This window comes from Ammospiza nelsoni, chromosome 1 (genome assembly GCF_027579445.1).
Source record: "Ammospiza nelsoni isolate bAmmNel1 chromosome 1, bAmmNel1.pri, whole genome shotgun sequence".
Taxonomy (NCBI): domain Eukaryota; kingdom Metazoa; phylum Chordata; class Aves; order Passeriformes; family Passerellidae; genus Ammospiza; species Ammospiza nelsoni.
Window position 1 is genome coordinate 110109144 of NC_080633.1, and position 27954 is coordinate 110137097.

Genomic DNA, 27954 nt, shown 5'->3' on the forward strand with positions numbered 1-27954 from the left:
AGGGGCACCCTCTGTATGAACTGAAAAACACCAGTGGCATAAATATTGACAAGGAGTGACTATTGAGGCAGGTTCACTGCTCTCAAAGCTAAGGAGGAACAAGGTGTGCTCTCAAGAGAAGCATCTGTGCCCACTGACCATGAGACATGCAGAGGAAACAGCAAGTGGGTGACAGCAGTGGGTGGCTCTCCGCTTTAAGGGACAGCTAGACCCAGCTGTCAGTCTGACTGCTCTCTAGACAATTTTGCTCTTTGCTCACTGAGAACTTATCAGAGAGGATTAAGGAGTAGACAATGTGGATGACAAGGTAGTGAGTATCTGCTATGCATCCCCTGACCAGGAAGGACAAGTACTTGAGGCTTTCCATGGGCAGCCAGAAGCAGCCTCCCATCTACAGACTCTGGTCCTCATGGGGCATTTTTACCACCCTGATACCTGCTGGAATGGCATAAGCAGCAGCATAGGACCTGGAGCTCCTGGGGGGATACCATGAGTCAATGTGTTTTCCCCACAAAGGAGGCCAATGACATTTTGAGCTGCATGTGGAGTGTTGCCTCCTGGTCAAAGTGATCCTTCCCTTCTTGTCAGCACTGGTGACACCTGGACTGTCATGTCTAGCTCTGGGCTCCTCAGTACAAGAGACATGGACATACTGCAGACAGTCCAAAGAAGGCACAAAAAATGGTGAAGGGATTGGAGCCTCTCTCTGATGAGAAAAGGCTGAGGAATGTGAACTGTTCCGCCTGGAGAAGGTTCAGGGCTGATCTTACTAATTTATGCCTGTACCTGAAGCAAAGGTGCATAGGTGGCAGAGCCAGGCTCTTTTCAGGGGTGCCCAGAACACAGGCAGGACCATCTGAAGGCCAGGAAGAACACTTTTACTTTGAAGGAGGTGACTGAGCACTGGAACAGGTTTCCCAGAGAGGCTGTAGTCTCCATCCTTGGAGATGCTCAAAATCCACATGGTCCAGAACAACAGCTGTTAAGAGGCCATGCTTGAGCAAAGAGGTTGGACCAGAGGACCTCCAGAGGTCCCATCTAATCTAATTGACAGCCATTCTGTGAATTTCCCTCACCTTGAAGCTGGATAACCAAATTTACTTACAATTCCACTTGTCTGTTGACCATAATAACATAACCCCCACTATACTGATATTTTGCAGCTTTACATGCCAAACAAATTAACATTGGGTTATCTGTTGCTACTGGTTTTCAAATGGTTTTTATGAGGTTTGCAAAGCAGGCACTGTGTATTTTTTACAAATTATCAGTAAGATGACAGAGTAATGCCTTTGTACTCTTAATATCCTGAATTTGCCAAGTAAAAACTTCAGTGAGATCCCCGCTCAGCTCATGCTGCAAGGACAACTACTACTTGCATTACAGCAGTATAGTCGCACAAAAGCACTGCATTAAAATTTAAAAATTCAATCCCCTTCAGAAATAGGCATACTTATCTTCTTCATTAACTGATCCATGTACAAAAAATGAATAGTTTTTATAGAACATCCTTTTATTTTGCAAAAAATTTATTACTCACTGTTGTACAAAATAAACCTAAAAATATGATAATTTTGACACAGCTAGGTAGATTACAGATAACCTAGTTGCAGGGAAGAAATCTTCACAATTTTTAAGGCAATTCAAGACAGTAACAACAAGTGAATTATACATTTTGAAATATTCCTTTTGTAAGATTTACACAAATGTTACCTGGTACTTGGTATTTGTAAACTTTAATGCTTTATACAAATTTTTCGTTCACATAATTAGAAGATATAATGAAAATAATATTTTTGCAGTTCTTTTTTTAAAGTATCTCACTTCTAGTCTTGGTTTTACAAAACCAGCTGGTTCAACTCAGAATTTTAGTTTTTAAAAGATGCGAAGGACTAGAAGTGATTCCAGATTTCTAGTTTGTTTAAAATGGAAAAAAATAATTATCTATGTTTTCTGAAAGGTAAAAAAAAAAAAACAAAAAACCAAAACCAAATAAAACATTTTTAAGGTAAATTAGACTAGTAAAATATTACTTTGATTTAAGTAATGTATTATTTTAACTCTAGGATGGTAAGTTGACAACCATCTGTTTAAAACAGCCAATTCAATTTAAGCTCATACAAATTTGGTCTATTCTTTTAGAAAAGTACTACTACTGTATTTCATGAGGAAAGAAACCATACTTGCAGGGTTTTCTCTACACCACCCTCCAAGTAATTTTCAAAAGTGTGCAGTCATTATTTATCCTAGGTCCTTCTGAACCACAGGATTTTTTATATAATTTAAAATACAAACAAACAAAAACACCACCAAACATTAAGAGAGGGAAAGGGAGACATTACTATTACCTTTAAAAGTGTATAGCCAATAACTAAACATAAAATGCAAGACAAAGCAGCAAGAAAATTACTAGGGAACAGATCTTCACCTGACGTAAAGTCAGCATAGCTCCACTGGCATCAGCAGAGAAATTTTGACTCCTATCAGTCACAGATCTGACCGCCCATGTACGGTAAATTTTGTTTATGTTAGTGATAAAGATGAGCAGTGTTCAGAAGAGAAGTGTTAGCACACATTTTTTAAAAGAAGCGAGTTTGTAACACCTTGCTTCTCACCTAGTATTTGCTGCTGATGACTGTCATTCTTGCCACGGGCAGTGTATTTACTTCAGGATGAATTCATTATCACTTTCAAATGATACAGGAAATATATTTAACATTGGTCTATGAAGTTCTTAACCACAGCTAGTTCTTACCTGAAATACTCTAAAGCCCATTTGCAGTGTAAAACATAAAGTTTTAAAAGTAGTATTTTATAATGTTGCTAAGTTTCTATACTGTTATGGGTTTTCATTGACCTTAATTCTTATGGAATTAACTGCAACCACTGGAAGTCAGCAGTGACTGAAATTTAGAGCAGCATGACTCTTGGTTGTTAGCAATTATTCCTATTACAGATCATTAGCTATAGTAAATTTTTTAAAATATCTCTAAGGCGTATGTTTACAGAGCAAATCCTAAAAGCAGACTTATAGCTACAGAAATAAGTAATTGCACAAGTTTCTCATAGGCACTGAGATGTTCTTTTAAGGCACAAGAGAATTCCCAGAGAGCAGAAGACATATTACTTAACTAGGAGTGCAAATATTAAAAAAACACCTAAATCCTGGGAAGCAGAGGTGTAATACCACCTGCTGCTTATGGCAGCATTCAAGTCACTCTACTGTTGTCTGCCAAAGGTATTTCAGACTTTTGTGTGTTTGTGTATATATATATATAGTGTATATGTATGCTTAATCTAGTACAGTAACAAATGGGATTCAGATGGTTTCTGCCAGAGATGTGTGTAAACGCTGACCTCTACAACTACCCCAAACTACACTCAAAACAAACCAGTTTCTCCCACTGTATTTCTGCATCTCAATAAAAATGTATCTCAAAAGCACATTATTAACACTGTTCTCAATCCATTTGAGCCTATCTTCTGTCAAGCTCTACTTCCAAAAAGAAACAGTTTAATGAAGTCCACAGCAGGGCAAGTAGAAAAGGTAGTGGTAGCTACACTGGACAAAACTCTTGGCAATGGTCAGAATTTCTGCAATGATACTATGTCAAAACTCACAAGAAACTGAGGTACAAACTTGTGTGAAGTAAACATGAGATTTATATTGCATTCATTTGAAGTATGATAGTTTCCTCTATTGCATGATTATTTTTTTTTATCTCTTATTTCCTTAAAAGAAAAATACATCCTCGCATACAATGCTGATACCCTATGTGGTGATGCCATAAATCCCTTAGGATAGCAAGTTTGATGGGTGGTAACCCATTAGGAGAAAAATATACTTTTGAATATTATTTTACATATATACAATATATATATATATATTTAATTTTCAATCAAAATGTAAAGTTTTCTAATATATTCATGAGTATTTTTATGTCCAAAATGAAAAAATATTTCGTATCTCAGCTCTATAAGTTTACAAGGTATTTGATATGCACCAACAACATGATTTGCTTCATTTCTACAAAATTAAAAGAAAACAAAGAAACAGTGAGTTATAAAGCTTTCCTTCTCCAAAGCCAAATACAATAAAATTTTGAAGCTGGAAAATTAATTAAAAGAACACAAAGTTTTGCATTGTGAGCAATCACAAAGAATGCAAAATGTAATCTAAGTAGAAACTAGCATTACTATATTAACCTAACGAAAAGAATCCCTTTGTTCTGACAGAATGTGTCCAGTGTAAGAAAATGTAAATTTAAAGCAAGAGTCATTTACACTCTTACCAGTCTATCTTAATTTTGATAAACCTCTAGCCCTCCCAATTCCAAATTACCTAATATCACAAAGGATGACAGCCACTTATTTACAGGTTTTTTCAGCACTCTGAAAGGCACATTTATCTTTTTATGCATGTTTCTGCTAATGTCCTAAACTTGGGTTCCAACTGATCTAAGAAGTCAAGTGCCTCTTCTTCATGCTGATCACTGCAGCAGCCTACAGAGCCAGCCAAAGATCCTTTTCCTTCATAGTTATATGAAAGGAGATAATCTTCAGAATGCTTCTGTTCTTCATCCTGTCTGCATAGGTGCACCTTCTGGATAGGAACAGAACAGATCTTATCATTTTCTTAAATTGTTATCATGAACATATTGCAAAAAAAAAATTTCTTTTTGATTTACCTTTCATTCAATTATTTTTAATCACAGTGTGTCCTCTAATGGATTCCTACATACAAAAAATGCACATGATTGGTCTATATCATTATGACTACAAAATATAAGTATTTAATAAAGAAATAATTTCTACTAATTACATATGTAACAATAAAAGAGGAAGAACCTGTTTAAATAACCTGTCAAGCAACTAAAATTCACTGAAAATTAAAAGACTGATTTATACATAACTAGTTAGACAAGTAGTGAGAGTTTTTTGATCTCCAAGAAATGGACTACATTTTTAATGCTGTACATTCATTCCTGCTCCATTGCTAATTAAAGTATGAGGTTTAAATTAGCATGAAGTATGCAGTTAGACTAAAAGCAAACAGACATCCTCAGAAAAACTCACAAAAGCTTCAGTAATTATTCAAAATGAAAAACAGCACACTGCCTATAGCTTAAGCCAAGAGAAGAAAGTAATTTACACTTACGCCTGAAATATGTCAAGGATTACTCCCTGAAAGAGCAATATTCCAAAGGGGATGCAGAGGAGCACAGAGAGGAAAAATGAAATTAAACCAAAACCAGAAAGCCACCTTTCTAGCACATTTACATGTCTTCCTTCAAAAGCCTGTATATTATGACCACAACCACTACACTTCAAAGAAAATAAGTTTCAGAATACTTACTTCGCCTAAACGAGGATGTGTGAAATTATGCCACTCTGAGTAGGAGTATCTACAAGTATCCATCATAGTCTGTCCTCCTCCTTCTTTAACTGATCCCAGAGTCTGATGTCCACCTCCCTTGACTGATTCCAAGGTATGCCCTCTTCCTTTTACCATTTCAAATGTTTGCTGCTCCCCTGTTTTTACTCCATACCCTCCTTGATCGCATGTACTTTGTAGAGGAATTATATTGTGATCCTAAACAAAAAAAAAAAAAAAAAAAAGAAAAAAAAAAGAAAAAAAAAAGAAAAAAAAAGAAAAAAGCAGTAGTGAGGACATCTTTTTTCTCCTCATTTCCTTTTCCTTTTTAATTCAAAAAGAAGAAACAGCAATCAGAAACTTTCACAACTGAAATTTGAGAAGTCTCTTTCTTGGCACTGTGATATTTTGAACAAAGTGCTATCCTTAATGTCTAAAGATCAGTAAATCCTGGAAAGGATGCTATGATGAGAGAAGAGAGGATATCTGCATTTAAATATGATATGACGATATGGTATCAAAGAATGGAAGTTTTATCCCAGTGAAATATGTACAATCCGTATTTTGAGATTATAATGGCATTACATTATTCTTCATAGGCAACAAGAAATTTGACTCTTGCCACCATGAGTTTTTGGTTTCTTGCTTTTCAACATGAAATATTATTTTTCAACTCATCTCCTTTTCTTGGGGAAGACAATGTCAGGGGGTGGAGGATGACAGAAAAGAGGTAGTCTAAAGAACTAAGTTATTCATGAATGCAGTCCTGGACTGAACTGTGCTCATGGTAGACTGAAAGAAGCTTAGATGCAAAAAGCAAGAAAAATTTCATGAACACCTGTTCATGAAATCAACTACACCTGAGGTCATTTTTCAGGGGAAGGGCAGAAATTGCACCTGCAATTTACACAGCTATCTGCTAAATATAAAAATCCTTCTCCAAGGAAAAAGAATGTTTTTCCATTAACACATTTTCAACAGAGGCAAAATAATAAATTTCAATCTAATGTCAATGTTAAAAATGACTGCAAGGCTATTAAAATGTTCACCTGAAGCTGTCAATCAAATCATTAAAATCTGGAAGAATTACAAGTAGCCAGCCTAACAACTACAAAGTATGTTTAAATGTATATGGTACTACCTCCTCTACCTAAAGTAAAAATTTTCAAATTCTTATTAAATAGCAAAGTACCTCTAATGATCCCTTCATTGTTTGCCTATTTCCTTTATCAAAACACTTACTTTCAGGTGGTTCTGTTCTCAAATTGCAATGCTATGGATACCACAATTGCAGGTTTCTATGTTGAAACAGACAACTTACCATCACTTCTTCTCCTGGAGCTTCTGTGTTTGAAATGATTAAATTGTGATTGGCACAATCATCAGTCACCTGCCTGTTCATTACCCCAGTGCCACAGCAGCCACAAATTGTGATCAGGATTACTATGGAAAAGGAAATAATACCATGAATTTTATCTCACAGTGGTATCTACTTATGTTGGATAACAAATTTTAAGGGCCTAAGCATCAAGAATGGTTTAAAAAGAAATTCATTTCCAAAAATGCCCATACTTAAAGCTTTACATATTCACTTTTTTTTTCCAAACAGTATAGGGAGTAATCACTGCATTGTTGAATTATTTCATTCTTCTAAAACACATCTGGTTATATAAAAGAAATGCAAGCATCCTTTATGAAAGCATTGTGACTTACTCAATTTCACAGTAATGAAAAATTTAGTCCAAACCCAGGTGAAAAATCATGTTTTATGCCTAAAATTAGGTTGTACAGGAGATTATTTTTCATGTCTGAATATGCAAATGTCAAATTATATCATAAGGCACTAATGGGCAAGCTAAATGTCCTAATACCAGAAATTTCTACTTCATAGGAAAGGTCAGCAGAATCCTGGAGGACTTCCAGGATTATGCTATAGAAAAATCTTATTTAATCCCTTGTATTCATTATATTCCTCTTAATAATACTACTTTTTGTTGTCAGAAACTCACCCAAAAATTTCTTTGAATAACAGAATCATGATTAATAAATACCTTTCCTAAACAAATGACTAAACCTTTCATTGAGAGAACCATTCTGTTTTCTGCACTTTTCAAATTGCTAGCTTAAAAATAAAGAAGCCCATGAGGGAGAGTTCTGCCTAACTGCCCACTAAGAAATTTGATCTCTGAACATATAAACTTCTGTAAAAATTGGCTAAGAGCCACTTTCAAGCTAATTTAGCTTCTCTAGCATCAGCTGTCAGAGAGATCTGCATCAATGATTCTAGCAGGTTGCCTCCTGATGCTGACAGATGGGAAGAAGACATCCATGACAGCACTGAGCAGAGGATGCACAGGGTAAAACCTATCCACAGTAAAATAAAGGATCTATTTGTAAGGGATGCAATCAAGAGGCAGTGAAAAAGAGGTAGGTGACATTTCACACAGTTCCTCTACTGCAGGTTCCCACATCTGAAAATTCATCTTCAGGATATATTCCAAATTTGGGTACCTGCCCCACTGAGATAAAACATTGATCTAGCTAGCCTTCAAAACATGTCTGTGTCCCAGTGTTCTAGCTACTTAAGTATGAACAGCTAGCTGAGATTCAACTGGAGCAAGACAGTTTTCCTATGACCAGAAAAAATGGATAAGAAAGAAGGAAAAAAACCCAAAAACCCAGATTCTGAAATACTAGATACTGCATGTCCTCTGTAGCTTTTAAAGATGTTACTAGTCAGAATAACATGACTGATTGTGGTAAAAAAAAAAAAATAATCTTCCTTTTGTTTTTCTGTATCACCATCATTGTCGCACTGCTTAACAGCAATATTACTCTTCTCAGAATCTGTTTTGGATAGCTCCAGCAGCACAACAAATATTCAAGGTTTTGGTCTGTTGTGAACTATTCACCCTGTCCTTTAATGTTTCTGCACCTCAGATGAGGCAACCCTGGATGTGTTTGTAAACTGGGGAAAGAGATGCTGGAGAACAAATCTGCAGAAAGGGATCTGGGGGTCCTGGTCCATGGCTCTGGAGGGAAGTTGTCAGAGCACCAAGCCTGGCAGAATTCAGGAAGTGTTTAAACAATGTTCTCAGGCACATGGTGTGATTATTGGTGCCATGTGCAAGGCCAGGATTTGGAGGCACTGATCCTGATGAGTCCTTTTCAACTCAGTATATTCAATTGTTCCATGATTATATGGGGTCTTGTAAAATCCTTTGTGAAATCCAGTGTCTCAGATACCCCATGTTTTAATCCACAGCACAAGAGAAATCACAAAATATTCTGGGAAATTGATTCGGCACTCCTAGAAACAGAAATGTTTCTAGAACTCAAACTTTTTTGAAGTCTTTTGGTTCAAGTGCTAAATGCAGGTGTTTTTGGCCTCACTTACCTGAACATACAGAACCGCTCACACAAAATATACTTAAACAAATAAACAGAAATCCACACACAGTAACTACAACACAAGCTGAGAGCAGGAAGCCTGTGATACTGATATGAACAGAGCAGGTACATTAAGTCAGTGATGATAGCTATATAACAGCCAAAATAAAAAAATGAATCGAGTTTGAATGCAGTTCTCTCAGCTAATTTTATAATTAAGTGACTTGTACTTTGTGTTTAAAAAAAAATGTACTTACGCAGCAATAACAATGATCCTAAGATCATTGCAAGGATGGCCCAGAGACCAAGGGTAACATTTCCACCAGCAAGCTGACGAGTTCTGCCATCGCATTCAGTTGGAGTAACACAGTCACAGAGATTAACTCTCACTATGTTCTCTCCTATCTTTCCTCCATTATCAATCACACTTACAGGAATTTCATAAATTCCATATGGAATATCACCCTTTGGTGAAAGATACCAAGAACTATCTGTAAAGAAAAAGACAAAAACAAATCTAGGGTCAACGATGCTTGGAACTCAGTTGTCACAAATGTGACCATAATTACAATTTTTCCTTCTGTTACAGCTATACTGCTACCAGATCCACAGTAATTAGTTTCAAGTTAGATTAAATGTGTTGATACAAAACTAGATCTTGAATGGGTTTATACTTTCAGCACCTTTTAAGTATTAGAACTGACAAAGCATACCTTACACAGCCGTCTGAAAACATATGATTTGAAACTCTGAAGTTGATTTAGTTCATTATAGGAAATGACACTACTTCGGCTTACTAGTAAAGATCTAAATTAACAGGTATTAAAAAGGCTTTTGGTAATGTGATTGGAATAATTAATTATGAACTTATTTTATACCTCTCTTACTCTTTAGTTATATTGCTGTATTCAGGGTGAATGACTATTTCCAGTGGGGGAAAAAATCCATTTAATCTGCTGCCCTGTTCAGAGGCAATGATTAATGACCATATTCTTTGAGGACCAAAAGAAGTAATTTGTACAAAAATGTAAAAGACTGACACTGATGTACATAATGGTTGTTTTATGATGAGCTATATGAAACATGTATCATCCAAAATGTGATTTTCAATTTACCTGATATAAAACTTGAAACTATTAGATGTCTTTGCTTTCAGACTTTTCTGTCTTTTGCCTTTCTTAGTGAGATGGAATGTTACAGAATCATATTTGCAACTAATTCGTGTCACCATAGTAGCAAATGTATGTGCTGCTCTTGTTGCCCTCATCCGGCAACCACCAGGAAACCATGATCAGCTTTAACTTTTTATATCAAGTTTCAGGAAACAGTGATTCCTTTGCTAATAAATTGTTTATCTACTGCTCAGGTCAGCTTTACAAAAAGTGTGCCGGGTAACAGTAGTAGTAACATAAAACTTCCAGAACTTTTTTTTTTTGTCAGCCTATAATCAATTTTAGGTTAAGTTTCAGTTTCCCAGTCCTCCACCATAATAACAGACTAAGAAAAGTTCTATTTCTCTTTGGAATACTAGCCATTTCATTCTTAAATTCCTTATGAATTATGAATCTATAGTTCATTTTTCAGGTGTTGATGCAATGCATTACATCAGGTTTTGTTCCTTCTCCTGATCTTCTTACATCATAATTTCAGACGGCAGCTGATTTCTGACCCAAGGATGCTTGGGACAGATTCTTCTTCTTTATGGTTTAAGAGACAGATCTTTCTCCTTGCCTTTGGGATGCCAACAGTGTCATCACTGGATGAGAACTAGAGGAACCACTAGAGATCATCACCAAGCCCCAAAGTACCTCCACTGACTACACCAATTCCAAGCAGAGATTCATCCAATCTATTCTTTCAGAACACCCAAGTGAGAGACAGCAAAGCCTCCTCTGGCAGCCTGCAGCTGAGTGAGGAGGAGGAAGTTTCCACATACCATCATGCGGAGTTAGCTTCCACATGGAAGCCAGCCTGCGGTCGTTTATGCGGTACTCGAAGGGTGCGCTGTACGGAGCCTCATCGCCGTCCTGCGCCGTGAGGGAAATCGGGTTTCTGTCTCTGCACATGATGTAGTCAGTTTGAGTGATCCGGGGGAAATTCTTGTTGCCAGGCACGATGCAAACCTGAATTGTTCCAGTGCCTGTTTTACCATCTATGAGATAAAAATAACTGGGTTTAGTGCTTACTTCTAACATTGACACACTAGTTTCTGGTCTGAACTTTCACAATTAAATATCATCAACTGTAATATTCATGTTTAGAAGTAAGCTAGAAAGCAACTGCTGATTTAGCCAGAGAGAGAGGGGGCGTTCTCACAGGTCCTTCTTGGCTGCTTCTCTTTGCTTGGCGGTTGCAGATGCATCAGCAGCTCCACATCTCCATATTCTGCATGTGCAGACTGTATTTTGCTGAGTGTGTGTGCCTGTGTGGAAACATATACTACTCTAACAAGTAGGAGGGGTAAGAGGAGGAAGAGCTCATAAACTAGGAGTAAAGGATACTATGACAAGCAGAGAAAAAAAGCAGAAAGTGAAGATTTCCAGCCTTCTAACTTCCAGAAGGAGAAAATTAACTACACTTTCCCTACCTTCACCTCTCTTTTGTGTGACCAAAAACACTAAGGGAACAGAGCACTTATTTCTGTCCTCTACCCTTTAATTTACCATGCATTCATCAGTGGCACATACCACGTCACCAAAGTCAACACGCAAGAAATAAATGAAGTCTTCCTTCCTATTACAGTTTTTCCAATACACAAATAGTCAATGCTTTTCATATACATCCCAGTGAAATTACATCAAGTCTACTTTTTAATCTTTTTTCTAGATATAGCTGATTGCAGATGCCTATCATGCTTACTACATAGACAATAGAATTTTAAACAATTTAAATTTGTATTATTTACATTTGACTTTAAAATGCAAACTTTGACAGAGTTAGAATTGTTTGCTGCAAGTTCAATGACTTCTTTTCAAAAAGTCCTCTCTACTTTCTCTGTTGTCTAGCTCACAACTGCCAGGAGCTATTACTTAAAAAAGAATTGTCAAGAAATAGAAGAAATATACTCCAGAGAAAAATATCTCAATTTAAAATTACTAAAGCCTTTTAAATGGAGCAGATAACTTCTCAAAACATTGTGATCATGCCTGATTTATAAAGGCTCTCCCTGTTAAATAATATTCTGTAAGTATTTGACAGAGTTATCACAAAGACAAGACAATGGACCAGGTGTGCCACTGGTCTGAACCACTACAGTTGTGCCCACACTACATTTGCACATAAACATCTGTTACACACCACAGAGACTCCAACAACATTTAGTACTCACTTCTGTCTATTGCAAGGACTGTGATATTGCATTGACCTCGTCTCATTTCTCCTATGTCTCGGTCCAAGACCCTAACAGTTCTGATTTCACCTGATTTGTCATCTATGTTGACCCAATTACACTGGCCAGGTGGTATCCGGTATCTGTGAAGAATAATTTGTCTTGTTAAAGATCCCAAACATAGCACACGTGTGTGTATACACAAACATATTTAGATACATGTATTCATATACACTGATAGGTGTGCAGGTGCACACACATACATACAACCTCAACAACTATTTCCCCCTTCCTGTATCCCACCCATGCTGTATTAAAAAAAAACCTAGTAAATAACATAGTTTCATACCTTATGCCCTCACTATTTCCAGTTTCTGGATCTTCTGCTACATATCTCCCAATAGCTGTCCCAATATCTTCGCACTCTTTAACGTCTAAGCGCAACAGACAGGGTTTAAACACCGGTCCCTCGTCCACATCCAGGACATGCACAGTAACAGAGCAAGTGCTCTGGGAAAGTTGTTGGGAATGGGGAGCCAGCAGGTAGGGTGCCTCATTGTTGACTCCAATCACCAGGATCCTTTGCTTGGCAGCTTCATAGTCCAGTCCCTGTAACAAAGGTGAGGTGGTATTTTTTCCCTTCAAACTAATACAAACCCTAACATTCTTTTCACCATGCAATTATTACAGCTGAAACTGTACCACATTTACAAAAGAAGTCAACTGTCCTCAAATAAGCCATTGAGACAGAGTAAAAGGACATGATATTTTTTTAATGTAAAGTTTTAAGTTAGTCAGTGAAAAAGGCCTAAAAAATACCCAAGCAAGAAATATCACTGCAAAATTTTGGATAAATATTCTGAAAATTAGTTACTAAAAGAACAAAAAGCAATTAAATGTAGTGGGGGATTTTCTTCTTCTAATTTAGTTAGTCATTATTTTAACTTACACATATTTCCTTTTCACCAAAGGTCAATCACACTTCTCTCTAAAGCTACAAATGCACCTGAGAGTTTATGGAGTTGACAGTAAGTAGTAACCATTTATTCTTCAGACATGTTCTCCAAAGTCATTTTATGCCTTTAATAGAGCTAATATTATCCTAAAGTCATAATATTCTCTAGTCTACTACAGCATTACAATAAATGTAAGAAATTTCAACTATGTTCATATACCAGGGACAGAGCTTTTGAAAAAGTCCTAATCATTACTAGGAACAAAAAACTCATAATAAATAATATTAATTTAAAAAATTACTAGCATCTCTACCTCTACAATTTACATGTTCAAGTTTTAATACTAATCTTTTCTGCTCCTTAAAAGTTATTGCTTATCGCAGTTATAAATGATAATGAAAAAGAGGCAAAGGGATCTGCTGAAGGACAGATGCAATGGGCCTTTTACCTCACATCTGTAAAATACTTATAAAAAATAATTAAACTGACACAAATTCTTTTATGCATATGGACTTCCTCACATGCCAGAAAAGCAAACCTGAAGTCAGTGCACTGCAAAATAAAACCTGGAGGGCTTTATTCTGAATGAGGAAGTCTATTTAACTCCCAGAGAGAACAAGACTGAAGAAGGTGCTCAAACTTTCCCTGCTTTGCCACTCTCTCATTTCGGTTAAAAACCATGAATCATTTCTCAGTTACACCCCTAAGTCTAAACAACTGCAACTGTAGAACCAGGCCAAAGCACCAAGCTCTTCTGAACTGAAAAAACAAATTCTTTGGATTCTGAACACTGAAATTGAGGAGCAGTCTGGAAGGTGAACTTTATGTGTTATGTTTTAAAACCAAAACTTGAAAATCCATAAATTTTCCCCTAGCCATTCAATTTTTACTTACCTTAGTAACACACAGTATTCCTTCATTTGTGTTTTTGTCTGTTGTAATTTCAAAGGCCTGATCATCATTTCCTCTTATAATTTCATATACTGCTCCCGAGCCAGGTGAACCCGGTTCATCAAGATCAACAACAGAGATTCTCAGTACTTCTACATTCACTCTGTTTTCTTCCACTCGTGTTTCATACTTGGAGTACCCAAAAAAAAATTAATTTAAATCAGAGAATAGTGTTCCACAAGGCAAGACTGAAGAACATCATATTTAAATAAGACTACTTCAACCTAAGGAGTTAATTTACCAGGTTGATGTAATTATTTATTTTGTTTTCGTGCATTAGCGTATTTTCCCCATTCCTCCCTTATACCCTGAGTCAAAGAAGAAACCTTTCCTGGCAGCACAACTGAAATCTCAGCTTCTTCATACACTCAAACTATCACTGACACAATTAATTCTGGAATTCTCCTTACAGGAAAGGTAAATTAGCAGTTTCCCTCAGTTACATCAGCCATAGATTGTAATTTGCATTCAACATGATCAAGCTGAGAATTAGAATCGGCATTGGGGTAAATGTTAAAAAATATATAAATAAACCAACAATAACTTGCAAAAATCCAAAATGGATTAAATACATCTCTGCTTTGATGGCAAAAGATAAAAGGATTTTTGTATTTTTGTGTTATTCTCTACAAGTTGAAGAAGAGCAGATAAGAGTATTCTCAATTATATTACTGATGACATGGTACAGTAGTGACCAGAAAGGGTAAATTACATGTATTCCTTATGAATAATGAATTCTTTTTTCATATATTTCATATTACAAAATCTCCTGTGGTATTTGAGATGTATACACAGTTGTTGATACATACTTTTTGCCCTGAATCATACTTATGGCTGGAATAAGCAAAGACATTTATATTGGCATTAACTGTCTCAGGGCATTAGACTTCATATTTGAGGGACTGTCCATCAGGAAATTAGAAAGGAGATGAAAATACATTTTTTAAATCTTTATACAAACATTTTACTTATGCAGACTTACTTGTAACTGTTTAAAGGTTGGTGCATTGTCATTCGTATCCTCGATTTTGATGACAACTGTTCCTGTAGTGCACAAACCAAAAGGCTGACCTGCCATATCTCTCACTTCAACTAACAAAGTGTAACTGGGCACAAGCTAAAAAGAAGAATAAAAGCATAAAGATGTTTTTCATACTCACTTTTTTTAACTGCATAGTAACACATAGTTACACAGGAGTAGAACTAAATATTTCATTCCTGTTCCACAACTCTGCTCTAAATTCAGTGTTTTCCAACAAAATGAGACAATTGGCTTTGGGGTTTTTTGCCCTATTGCTCAAAATGAAAAGGAGCAAAATAATTCTCAGTGGCTAAGCAGTACTGAGTTCAGCCAGCATTTGATAGTAACATGCATGCTATATCCTGTATCAAATAAAGCTTCTCACAATGTCAGTGTTATTTTCCAGAACCTGAAGTTTTGGAAGATACAGATGACATACTCTCATCTGCTATTTGCCTCCCCTTTGGAGCAACAGAGTATTCCCTCAGGTTGTCAATAGGTGAAGTGTTTCAATGCATGTCTCTTATTTCACTGAGGATGAAGAAAACTGTGCTGCAATCAGCTTCTGTCTGGGCAACACAGGTTAAGGCAATGCCTGTCATTTGGCAGGGTCTGGCACTGAAGGAGTCACCATCCTTATCAGTTCCAAGGGGATCCCCAATAGGCAGCAGCCTACCTAAATCCCTAACTTGAACCAGAACAGCAGAAAGCTTTCTTTTTTAATTTGAGCAACCAAGGAAAGAGGGACCAAGTGGAAAAAAGGTGTGGGCAGAGGGGAGAGAACACGCAACAGTACAGATGGATTAGGCACAAAAAGAGAAAGTTTGTAAATCAAGACAATAACTCTAGTTCTGAATGCCTGGAAGTAGCACTGGTTTCTCTGGTGCAGAGATGAAATCTCCTGTTCTACTTCATAAGTTTATCTTAAAAGATAGGCAGTGGACCAGCTTTTCAATCCCTCCTTCCTTCAAGTAGTCACTGTGACAGCTTCCTCAGCAGTCACAGTGATGCTCACAATGACTGCAATTTTCTCCTGCTAATAAAGCTAAGCGCTCTAACTGCAAGCGCAACGTTTTGCAACATGATGTTTTACATGGATTTTCAGCCATGAAACAACACAAGTATCCATAATATAGCTCCTTTTATCTTCAGAAAAGTTGTGCCTGCTGCAATGTCTCCTAAAATGACTGTCCTATGCTAGAATTATTATTTTTAATTACATGCACGTGTCATTTTTTTCCTAGTGCAAACTATCTCACAAGACATTCTATCAAAAAAAAAAGAAATCCTGTATCCTATTTGTTTGAAAGCTAGCTGATAAAAATAAATGGGTGGAACATTATTTTAAGAAATGGTATGTTACTGTTTAGGTTTCAACTATTGGAGATATTTCTGGTTAGTATAGGATGACTGACTACTTCCAGAGAAACCAGTTCATCATCTCTGTGAAGAAGCAAGAAGCACCACAAATTGAGCTTAAACAGGAGGAAACAGTGGGTCATGGGATTCCTGAACACAGAAAGTGTTCACTAAAAAAGTGAAAAATCCATAGGTTGAACAGCTGAGCAGTAACAGCTTCTCTGCCAAGGTTAGCTAGAATATGGGAATCTATGCAGAAACTCTCTGGACTAATTACAGGGTTCTGAAAAGCTTCAGAAGAAGCCTTAGACACATTAACAAAAAAATGAAAAAGAAGCTGTCTGTTGATCCACATGCCAACACTTCATAGACTCATCGAAAAGATTGGATTGGAAGGGATTCTAAAAATCATCTAGTTCCAAACTGCCCACACCACAGGATTTCACCCCCATGAACTTCCACCCCTGAAATCAGTTTGCTCAGGGCATGGTACAACCTGGCCCCGAACATTTTCAGGATTGGGGCATCCACAACCTCTCTGGGCAACCTGCTCCAGTGTCTCACTACCTCTGAGTAAAAAGTTTCTTCTCAACATCTAACCTAAATATCTCCTCTTTTAGTTTAAAACCACTTCCCATTGCCCTATCACTATCTGTCTATGTTAAAAAAAAAGTCACTTTCCTTTTTTTATAAGTCCCATTTAACAACTAAAAGGCTGTAATGAGTCTTCTCTTCTCTAGGCTGAACAACTCCAACTCTCTCAGCCTCTCTTCATAGAAGAGGTGCTCCACCTTTTGGATTTGAACTTCTTCACATCCCTCCTCTGGACCTGCACTAATAGAACCATGTCCTTTCTGCACTGAGGAGCCCAGCACTGGGTGCAGCCCTGCAGGTGGGGTCTCACAAGGGCAGAGCAGAGCAGTGTTAAGCTATCTGTGTGCACTAAATGACAGCTGAGAATGCTTCAGGAAAGATCACCTCTCTGTCCAGCTGTGGCAGCAACACAGAGATGACACCGGTGTCCCCATGTAAAGAGAACGCGGGTGTAATCGGTGGGGTTTGTGACACAATGCGGTATTTCAGCGTGGTATGCAGAGTATAAGGCTCATCTCTGTCCTCTGCTATCACTTTCCCAACAACAACACCTGTGAACACAATACGGCAATTTTTAGTTCCAGAGAAATCTGCAAATAGTAAAAAAAATATTTGAAAAGGTATTTCTGTTTTAAACATGTGAAGAGAGCTACTTGAACATTTACTGCTGCTCTTTGCAAATTCAGTCTTTGCTGTAATATAATACTCCCCAGGGAACCTCACTGAAATGTCTTAAAAGGCAGGATCACACCTAGTCATACTGGTGTGTAACAAAGCTGAGTAGTGGTAAGTATGTTCAGAGACTAAAAACAATTCTTACCAGGTCTGGAATTTTCAGGGACACAAAATTCAAAAAGATCTTGTGTAAAATATGGAGCATTATCATTGTCGTCCTCTATCCTGATTGTATGTACAAGTGGTACTTCTGGTGAATAACCATCTGGAGTAGTTGCAAAGCAGATGATCTGGAAGAAAAATTCAGTGCTTAAGCAACATGCAGAACTTTTAGTTCAATGGAGGAGTCCATAAAACAGAATTAAATACAGCATGCAAATGACATCCTTCTCAAGACCAGGCTCTTCAGGCACATGGACCGGGATGTTATGCTATCTTGGGAGTGAAAGCAGAACACAACCTCTGAATGCTTTCCAATCTTTCCCCCTTCCATTCCTCACACACTCTAAGTACTTTAATCACTTTCTCCCTGACCCCTCCTCCAACTCTATCATTTTTTTCAAGTTTCCTGAACACTTTTTTTTCAGGTGTTCACAAAGCACCTCAGCTCTCAAAATGTAGATGCATATATTGTTATTTAGAACAAAACAAGAACGAGAGCAAAACTATTTGCCCCATTATAACATAACCTAATAAAATGCAGCAATAGGTACTGATAATTACGTTTTAGAAACTGTTTCTACTGGCTGACTTCTTACACTTCTCAGCCAGTAGAGAGAGCAGTGTACCTTGTTAACAGATCTGAACAACTTGAGAGACTCAAAAAACCATAGTCATCTAGACTTTACCATTACTTCTGTTTTCTGCAGATCTTTTCAACCTTCTCTAAAAATTTCTTTCTAGAAGTGATGCAAATCCAATAGCTCAATATATTTATGCTGCAATTAGAGATTAAGCAGTGAAAAGCAAAACTACTCTCAAGATCTAGATGGCCAGCTATTTATTTATTTGCTGCTGATTTTATCTCTTCAACACCAAGGATATTACTCAGAATAGACAGGTGATTTCAGATCTTGTTTGCTACCATTCCCCCTGCAACCCAACTGAGAGATTTAAAATTATATATATATATATATATATATTTAATTATATTTACACAACATAGGCCTGTACCTGAAAACTTGGATACTGTTCACGGTCTACTGCACGAGTAGCAAAGATATTTCCAGTTTCTCTTTCTATGTAAAACAAACCCTTTGGATCTTGATCAATTCCTGGTCCACTTGCAGAATAATAAATAGTGTAGTTCTGAGCTGTGTCTGACTGGACCTATAAGAAGACATTTTTAAGCCCAAGGAAAAACATCAACAGATGTCAATACATTTCTACCTTTTCATGATCATACTTAGCACAAACAAAAACTCCTAAAATGAAAAAACCAAACTTGATTTACTGTTCACAGAACAGTAGGAGAACAGCCTGACATGTGACTGCCTTCCTTTATAATGTGTGTACATGAGAAGGGGAGTTAGTTCAACTCATAAATATTTAGAATTATCAAATTAGAGAGATGACTTTATAAGGGAAAAAAAATTTGAAATCCAATCTTTAGAATATCTCACACACACAAGGCATATTCAAATAGACATGGCTTATTTCTGGACCTGTTCAAGAGACTTTAGTTTTAGTGCATTCACTGAGAATGTGGTTTGCACCTAAAGAAGAAGTGAAGGAAGGCAAGAAGGAATAAAGACCACATAGAGTACAGTTCAGAGATATGCCAATTCAGATAGCATCCGCATCTCATTACAAGCACCAAGGAGGCAACATTAGACTTATCTATTTATAAACACTTATCTCCCAAAATACTTTCTTTATTTACTGAATGCCAGAAGTTAGGAGGGTAAGATTAGTAGAAGAAGGATTGCTCTGCACAGACTCTGTTATTACACTTGTCTCTACACATCTGCTACCAGCTAGTCTGTAATCTAGTGAAGGCTAGATGGATCTATGATAACTTTAATTCTTGCATTTCTCTTTCACGCCTACTTGTTTTCTCCCACTAACTACTTTTCTGAATAACACAGGCCATACTCAGTCTTCAAGGCTGAAGGTGCACACCTCGAGCTCCAGAAAGGATGTAGACAAGCAGGCAAAATTTACTCCAGTCTGTGTTTACAAAATCCTTTTCTAAGCAATGTTTAGTGGATGGTTATTTGCTGCTGCTTTTCTTTTAATTACACATACTGATTTCCAGGCCAAAGAGCTCTCTTTGATAGTATGTCTCCTTTCTTTTTTCAACTTTTGCACAATGCCATTTCACTCCGACAACTAAGATCACAAGTTATTTCAGGTACAAGATCACGAGATATACAATGAACAGGACAGAACAAGACAGAGGAATAATAGCAGGAATGTCACTGGTACATAATACAAGACAGCTCATCTTATTTATCATAAAAGTCACATAAAAACTAGCATGGGTCATAAAATTAAGGTTTATATAAAATGTACCTGCTGTATTTGCAGTGGAAAAGGTCCCAGTGAGTTCTCTATCATGACAGATGGAATAGGGCCCCACCTTCTTTTGGTTCTCTTCAGAACTGTATCCCTAGCATGCCTGGTATTCGGTGTCTGGGTCAAGAAGACAGAAAGACAGATGAGAATACATCCATATATTCTTAACTGCATATATTTTTGCTTAAATGCCATCCTGCATTTCCATCTTTTACTCCCCATTCCAGTCTTCCTACTGACAATTTGTTTTTCCAAGGTCTTCATTTCTGATTATATCTGTGATAATATTCCAAGCTTTTTCATTTCTTGTGATACTTTGCATGAATAAGATCTGCTTTAATTCCTCAAACATGGCTTTTAAGATTCTTGATATTCCTGATTATGCTACTTGCTAGCATCTCCCATCTGAGAAAGGAAATCTGCTGACTAAAGCAACACAGTAATCAAAAATTGCTAAATAAAAATACACACTACACCAGTATTTTGCCTGATTATTTCAATTCTAAAACTTAACTACAGATACTTAGTATAAAGCTGTATTCTGTGAAAAAGTATTTCAAATAAGTAAGATATCTTGAAATTAGAACCTAACCTTTTTTTCTTCTTCCACCAAGTCAACATGTATTTTCTTTTCAACTTGTTCTTGAATGTCCTTAAGTATTATGGTAAAAGTCTTTTTCTCAGCAGACAAAGAAAGAGCAGATGTTGTATACACAGAACCATCCTCTAGAACCTTGAAGTTCCCATCACTGGAACTGATAAAGTCTGCAGACTGAAGGCATTCTTTCAAATCAACTGTAAAAAATATTAAAACAATAACTCAAACAGCAAAAACCAATATCCCTCATAAAACAAACCCTAAACCCCAAGTAAAAAATTGTATTTACTGACAGACAGAATCTTCAACAGCTTGTCACTCAGTATTTAAGCAACACCAATATTGATTTTAAAACCCACTTATGCACTTAAATTTGATGTTTTCATTAATTTCCACTCTTGTATTCATTAGTGCTTCCTAAACAACATGGGTGCTATAAGGATATCGTTCAACAAAACACTATTACACTGGTAAAATTATTGAAGCATCAGAGATGCAATTATGTACATTTAAATACAAAAATCCTTGCAGACATGCCCATTATTGGAGCAGTAGCTATTGCATTTGCCTCGTGCTCCATGCCCTACAATATCGGTGAAGACGATTAATTAATGCAAATGCCCAATGGAGATGTTACATCTTGGAAGTTTTGCCCTCAGGAGGAAAGCACTGACTGGTACTATGTGATTTCATACTCTTGGGAGGACAAAGGCCTTTAAATTATGAGGCAGACAGATGGAAGAGATAAAGAGTAACCCTAGAACAAACAATTAGCAATTTTTTAATATGCATGTAATAGAATCCCATACAGGCAATTTCAGCATACTTCCCAGGTATTTTTCATTGTATTTGCTGTCACTTGTGGCTAAAATAGATTTTTTGACTTCAATAAACTCAGTTCACCAGCAAGTAGTTTAGTACCACACCTGGAGAAAAAGCAAAATCAGCCCTAAAAGAGGATGATTTGGCACGCTGAAAAGGATGAAGGTCAGAGACTCAAATGATACATTGCAGAGCACAAGAGGTGTGTCATGGTCTCAAAACCAAAACTTTTCAATACTCTTTCAATGGTATCATAGTGGGTGGGACACTGCTGTATGAAAGCTGATTGCACAATTCATGAAGACTCAGAATTACATCCTGTATATGTAAATGACATTTCCAGTAAACTAAATTTCATTCCGCTTTCAAAACTGCAAAAACAGATGGGAACCATAATTTAAAATGCTATGTGATTTCTTCTTCCTCTTAAGTCTGTCCTTTAAATGCACAAATGAAGATTTCCTAGACTTTCTATGGTACTGCAGTAGTGACGCTTATCCTTTTTTCATCTGTACAGTGCAAACAGAGTATTGAAAAGAATATCACTGCCTCACTTAAATGTGCCTTATACTGCTGCCTATTACAGCACTGCATTTCCAAAAATACCAGACTGGAGATATTGTTTCTGATGGTTATATGAGTCAGCTCTATGGTCCATTAGTTACAGTTTTGTGGGGCATTTTTCTTTAAAAACTGTAGTATAAGATATAAAGCACCCTAATGATAAGCAGGAAAATCATGACTAATTTCACTGTCAAGGTATGGTCCTTTTATCAATTCAAAATATTTCTCCATAAATGCTTAAGTAATGTCTTTTGAGCTATAATGGTTTTGTTTAAAGTTTTGGGGGGAAAAAAATTTGAGTTCCGTATTATGCAAGTTCTTCCAAAGCACTGCAATAACATGAAGTTCTATTTTTATATAAATGAAGTTTATTTACATAGAGAAATGTTAAAGTCTATGAAAACTCACACAGCTGTAGCAGCTTTCTTTGTTTTAAAATTTAAATGTAAGATCAAGGAATTTTCACTATAAAGCTAGATTTTCTGAGCAATTGTGATAAACTACCAATTCACTTTATTAGTTCTTTCTACAGAAATATGGGTTAGGACTGCAGACTTGGAGCACACTTCTCTGTTGTCAGAGGACTCACAAAGAGCACCCCTGAATCTCAAATTCAGTCTGAGGCAGCACAGAATCCTTCAGCACCTCCTATGCCACACCTTTCAAAGCTGCCTTTGAAAGACTGGTCTGAAAAAAAAATAGGAGTGGGATGTTTTCTGGTCTCCTCTATTCCTCCCAGTCACCTGCAAGGTGCCCTGAAGCGAGGCAGACTGTCCAGTCAGACAGGAGCACTCTCCCAAGAGAATGTGCATGCAGGACACCTCTGCACCACGTCCCCTCGTGTGCTCTGAATGCCCCAGCACTGCTGAGCAGTCACATCCGTGTTTCACACAGAAGCAGCCTCTTGCTGCCTGGTTAAGCAGGTTTTGTCTTCTTTTTTTAAATCATTTCCTTCGTCCAAATGACTTATTCTCTTCTTCATATGACCATGGGTTATGGGTGCAGTTTGGAATATCAAGCATTTATTTAAATAGTAAGCCTTAGACTCCAAATTTTGAAAATATTAAATTCTGGAATTTTAGTTTTAAATTAAATCCTGTAATCTGACAATAGCTCTTTATGCAAAAGGTGAAGGGGTGCATGGAGCTGGTGTTCAAATCCGTAACAAACACAGGGCGTATCCTCCACAAAAAGCTGATCCAGCTGTTTAGCTGGCTCTCCAGTCATCCATTCATTCCATTAAAAATAAAGTCTCCTCCACTGTTAACAGCATCTCCAGCAAAGGTGCAATGCTGTGTTGTTAAGCTGGGAATTTCATAGTTTCTCTCACCTCTGCCAACTAACTTGTCAGCTTCTAGCTCAGAAGGAACGTGAAAAATTACTTTCTTGCAAGCTTCACAGCACAAACTCAGCACCTAGAAAACAAATGAAGAAATCAGGAAAAAAAACCCCGCATAATTACATGGTATTTTGAACTAGACACTGATGCTGACTTAGGTTGGTTTGTTTGTTTGTTATGACAAGCAAGTGAAACAGCACTGAGAGAACTCCTCCCTAAAAATTCAGGTACCGGGCAGCACAGCATACAAAGTTTCAAACTGGAAACAAGATCTGACTAGGGCTCCTGTATTTGTCCAAGGGTCGTGTTTAGGTTTTTTTTCCTAAAATCACTGGCATTAACAGTAAGATTTCCCTTTGACTAGAGGATTTTGCCTACAGTCCTACTTCAGTAGAGATTCGATAAAATACAACTTCGCTGCGCACTCCCTCTAACAGCATTCCTGGCCAGTTTAGATCCCAGGTCTCTAAGTATTAGGGTTTAATGCACCAACACTCAGTTTATGAGAATTGTGGCGATGCTGAACATTAAAGGGACAAGTGTCTCCTTAAATCACATGACGACACTTGCACTTATGTATCACTTTGCATCTTAAAAGTGCATTCTCAACAAACTAATTAAACATAGCTTCAGCAATTAGATATGACATAAATAAAACGTCGTGCATCACAGCAGTCCACTCCCATATAACCAGTTACAAAATAGGGTCCTCCTAAAATTCAGATGAGTAGTAGATAACCAGACCTTTTTCTAAAAAGAATTACATAGAGGTACAAAGATTTTCCTCAGCACAAGAGAGTGAATCCTGATCTCAGATTACATGTATGTGTTTTTGCCTAGTTTCTATCTCTGTGTTTAAAATTGTAATCCAAAAATCACACAGACAATTAAACAAAGCCATAGAAAAATGTAAACAAATCTATCCACCCTTTTATGTGCATTTACTCTTTCAGGATGAAAGTCTAGCAAAAAAGGAAAAGCATTTTTATTTTGCACATAGCTTTAGGATTAAAGGCATAACGAAGTAAATAGCTAATGGAAATCCTGAAAATTACTTCTGATGCTTATTAAGAAAATATTTAAATAAAAATACTTTAAACTCTGAAAGACATTAGGACCCTTTAGAAAAAAAATGCTGTGTCTGCATCATAAAAGTTCTTCATATAGTTCCTTATATATATATACATGCAGCTATAAAAATTGCTTATATACAAATAATTTAAACATCCCTGCTTATGTATTAGTAGGCTTTCCTTATTAACAGACAATAAAAAACTCTCTCCTGAAAGTCATTGCACTAATTTTTTTAAGTTATTGGAATCACAACATATTTTTACACTGTTCTGAAATATTTTAAGAGTCAATGTGACATCTAATTTTAAAATAGTAATGCCAAGCCCAGTCTGATGTCAGCACAAAAAACTATTGAGGAGTTAAACAAAAGTAAGTGGTAGTTATTCATGGACATCAAGCCATCAGGTAAAAAAAAGTTGCAATGTCCTTTCACTTTACACAAAGAAGACACCTCAGGATTTTTTTCCTTTGAGTGCTTTGGTTTTTTCTGCTTGACAGAAGAATTCTTTCCTTTTTTTTAATTAGATATATGAATAAAGGCGCTTGCATTTCTTTCAGTTTTACTTTAATATCTTGGCAAAGGCAGGCACACAGTGTCTGAAATAGTAACATTATCATTAAAATGTGGATATATAATTAATACTAAAATAATAAATTCAGTGCTTCAACACCACCAAGTATTTTTCTTTCACAGGCTCAACCGACCATCTGCCCTCTTTTTGTGAATGCAATGTTAATAGAGAGGAAAGGGGCTAGGAAACAATAGAAAAATCACTTTTACTCGTCTACTATAAATTGAAAAAAATAAAAACGTGAGAGAGAACTACCCTGCTCTGCCTGCCAAAGGCCTTTCTGGAGCTGATAATTATGTACAAATACAAGAAACTGAATGCAAAGAAAATCGCTGAAAAGTGTTTCATGCACAACCAACTCTTTTAGGGCAGCTCAACACGCTCCACACTGTGTAACAATCCTTCCCACGGAAAAAGGAGAACCAGGTGGGGAGAGGCAGAGTGCGAGATTTAAATAAAATCAACTGCGGTATTTTTTTTCCTATGAATATCCAGCAGCAGCATCAGCGACCCGAGCGTGTGCCCGTCCCGTAACCTCGCGGGAGGCCCCAAAAGCCACCGGACCGCCTGTCCCAAGGCGAGCCGCGCATCCCGCTGGGTTCCTGCCCGCGCCGAAGCCCCCCGAGAGCGCCCCGCGGCCGCGCAGCCTCCGCGCCCCTCGCAAGGGCCCCGCCGAGCAGGAACCCGACTTGGAGCCAAGAGCCAGGCAGAGATCACCGCTCGGATGCCTCCCCTGAGCGCTGCGCACCCGCGGAGCAGCAGGAACAGCGCGGCGGAAAGGCGCGGCCAGGTGCGCTCCCCTCGGCGCCGGCGCCCACCCACTCATCCCACTCATGCCAGCGATCCCGCTCGCCCCCTCCCTCACTCACCAGGAGGCCGAGGACCAGGCGGGGGGCTGCGGGGGCCATGGTGCGCGGGGCCGGGCGGGAAGGGGGGAGCCGCCGCCGTCGGTGCTGCCACGGCGGGCGAGGGAGCGAGCGCGAAGTGGCGGCGGAGGTGGCGGCGCGACTCGGCGGGAGCGCGGCTCTGCTGTCCCCTCCCGTCTGCCACGGGAGCCGGCCGGTGGGAGGGTGGGACCGCGCGCGGCAGCGGCGACTTTAATTACTGCCTTTTTTTTTTTCCGCCTTTTGGGTAATGCCCGTCCCGGGCCCGGCGCTGGAACACCCCGCCCGCTCGCCGCCCACCTCCGCGGCCGGGCGCTGCCCGCGCCCTCCCTGCGCTGCCCCGCCCCGCCGCGGCGCCGGCTGCGCGCAGAGCCGAGCGGAGCCGCGCCCGGGACAGCGCTGCCCCCGCCCCGGCGTGCCGCTCCCGGGCGCGGCTCCCTCGCCTGCCTCCCCTCCCTTCTCCCTGCCCTTCCCTTGCCTTCCCTTTCCCTGCGGGCCGCGCTCCGCGGGGCGCAGGTTCCGCACGGGCGTGTCCCGTCCCGTCCCGTCCCGTCGGGGCGGTGCCGGCCGGCGGCCGCCATGGCGGGACATGGTGCCCTGCGCTCAAAGTTTGGGATTTTCGGCCGGGTTTCTTCTTTTCGGGAGGATTGTGCTGATCTGTGTGAGGCCGCGCGTGCTCGCCTGTGGCTTCTGAGTTTCGAAGTGGCTTCAGGTGAATAAAAGCCGAAATGACAGTGACAAACCCGGAGACGCGGGCTGCGCACGCAGGAGGTGGGCTTCCCATGGGAACGGCCTGAGCTCAAATGACCTTTCAGCCTGAAGCAAGGAATGGTGTTTCTATTGCCGGCTACACTTTATCCACGTTTTGCTTTAGAAACAATTAGTACTGTAGCCAGTCAATTATTGTAGCCAGTCCCAAAGCACGCCAAAAAGGAGACCAAGTAGATTGCACTATTTGTTTACATTCGTGTACATTGAAATTCACAGTTCAGGAGCAAAAATTCTGAAAAATAAACCTGTTTTGTACAATTTTTTGCTAATAAGGACAGATCAGTTGAATCTGTCAGCATGAGACATTCACTGCTGGAGGTCACCAGTAGTGACTGTAGGTGGCAAGAAGGTAGGGAAGGGTAAAACCATCGGGCAGTGGCAGTAGGATGTGCATGTTTGTATGGGCATGAGAATGCTGGAATGCCCAAAAGCATGGCCATGTGCCCCCCTCTAGTCATTCACAGAGGTGTGTGAGCAGCTGGTTACATAGCAGTGCACTGTGGGCACGGGGCACTCTGTGGGTAACCTGTGGTAACCTGTGATAACCTATGATAACAGTCACAACTATGTGCTGCAGTACTCCATGGCATGTTGGTGTTGTAGGATGGCTCTGCCGATGGTTGCAGCCTAAACATTGCACCGAATAACATCATGCAGACTCAGAGGGAGCAGACAAAAAAAGGCTGTATCACTTCTTTTGCTTTTTTTTTTTTTTGCTTTATTTTGTTTGAACGGGTAAAGCATGATTTGTCTTAAGAAGCAACTCACAGTGGCTGTCCCACTTGAAGTGTTCAGGTAAGCACAAAATAAGAGCCCTCAGTCCCCTGCAGCCCCCTGCAGCTGCATCAGACTCTCCTCTTTGCCTTAGTGAGGTTTCCAGCCTGGTGGGAAGCACAGAGCCAAATTTCTATTTTAATTCATTATGCTCCATTCAAGCACTTGTGGACATAGAAAGGGAATGAATTGTCTGGACCTGCAATAATTTCCATCCAAACCTAATAACTCAGAATATTTACCTTGTGGTCAAAACTTCATTTTTGAGCTTTTGAATTCTTTGCTTAGTGTCAGTGTGGGGCAAACCCACATCTGTCAGAATAGGTGCCTAGATTGGGTTGACCCAGACTGTCTATTCCAAAGCCCTAATTAACAATCTTAAAATTCTGGC

General features: G+C 38.6%; 1 protein-coding gene across 2 annotated transcripts; it reads right to left on the reverse strand.

Annotated features, from left to right (window-relative positions):
- Positions 1 to 1492: 1492 nt before the first annotated feature.
- LOC132071088 (desmocollin-2-like) lies at positions 1493 to 26226 on the reverse strand. Of its 2 annotated transcripts, XM_059468405.1 has the most exons (17): positions 26004 to 26226; positions 23480 to 23564; positions 20758 to 20960; positions 20163 to 20282; positions 18822 to 18977; positions 17794 to 17938; positions 17358 to 17524; positions 14982 to 15116; positions 13943 to 14128; positions 12442 to 12701; positions 12093 to 12235; positions 10701 to 10916; positions 9022 to 9255; positions 6696 to 6817; positions 5357 to 5593; positions 4689 to 4734; positions 1493 to 4603 (listed from the first exon to the last, which is right to left on the reverse strand). In XM_059468405.1, exons 1-16 carry the CDS (start codon positions 26040 to 26042, stop codon positions 4696 to 4698), a joined length of 2487 nt encoding a protein of 828 aa, XP_059324388.1. In that variant the 5' UTR covers positions 26043 to 26226; the 3' UTR covers positions 1493 to 4603; positions 4689 to 4695. The 2 variants fall into 2 exon arrangements, with proteins under 2 accessions (XP_059324388.1, XP_059324378.1); XM_059468395.1 differs by lacking the exon at positions 4689 to 4734.
- Between the last annotated feature and the right edge of the window lie 1728 nt (positions 26227 to 27954).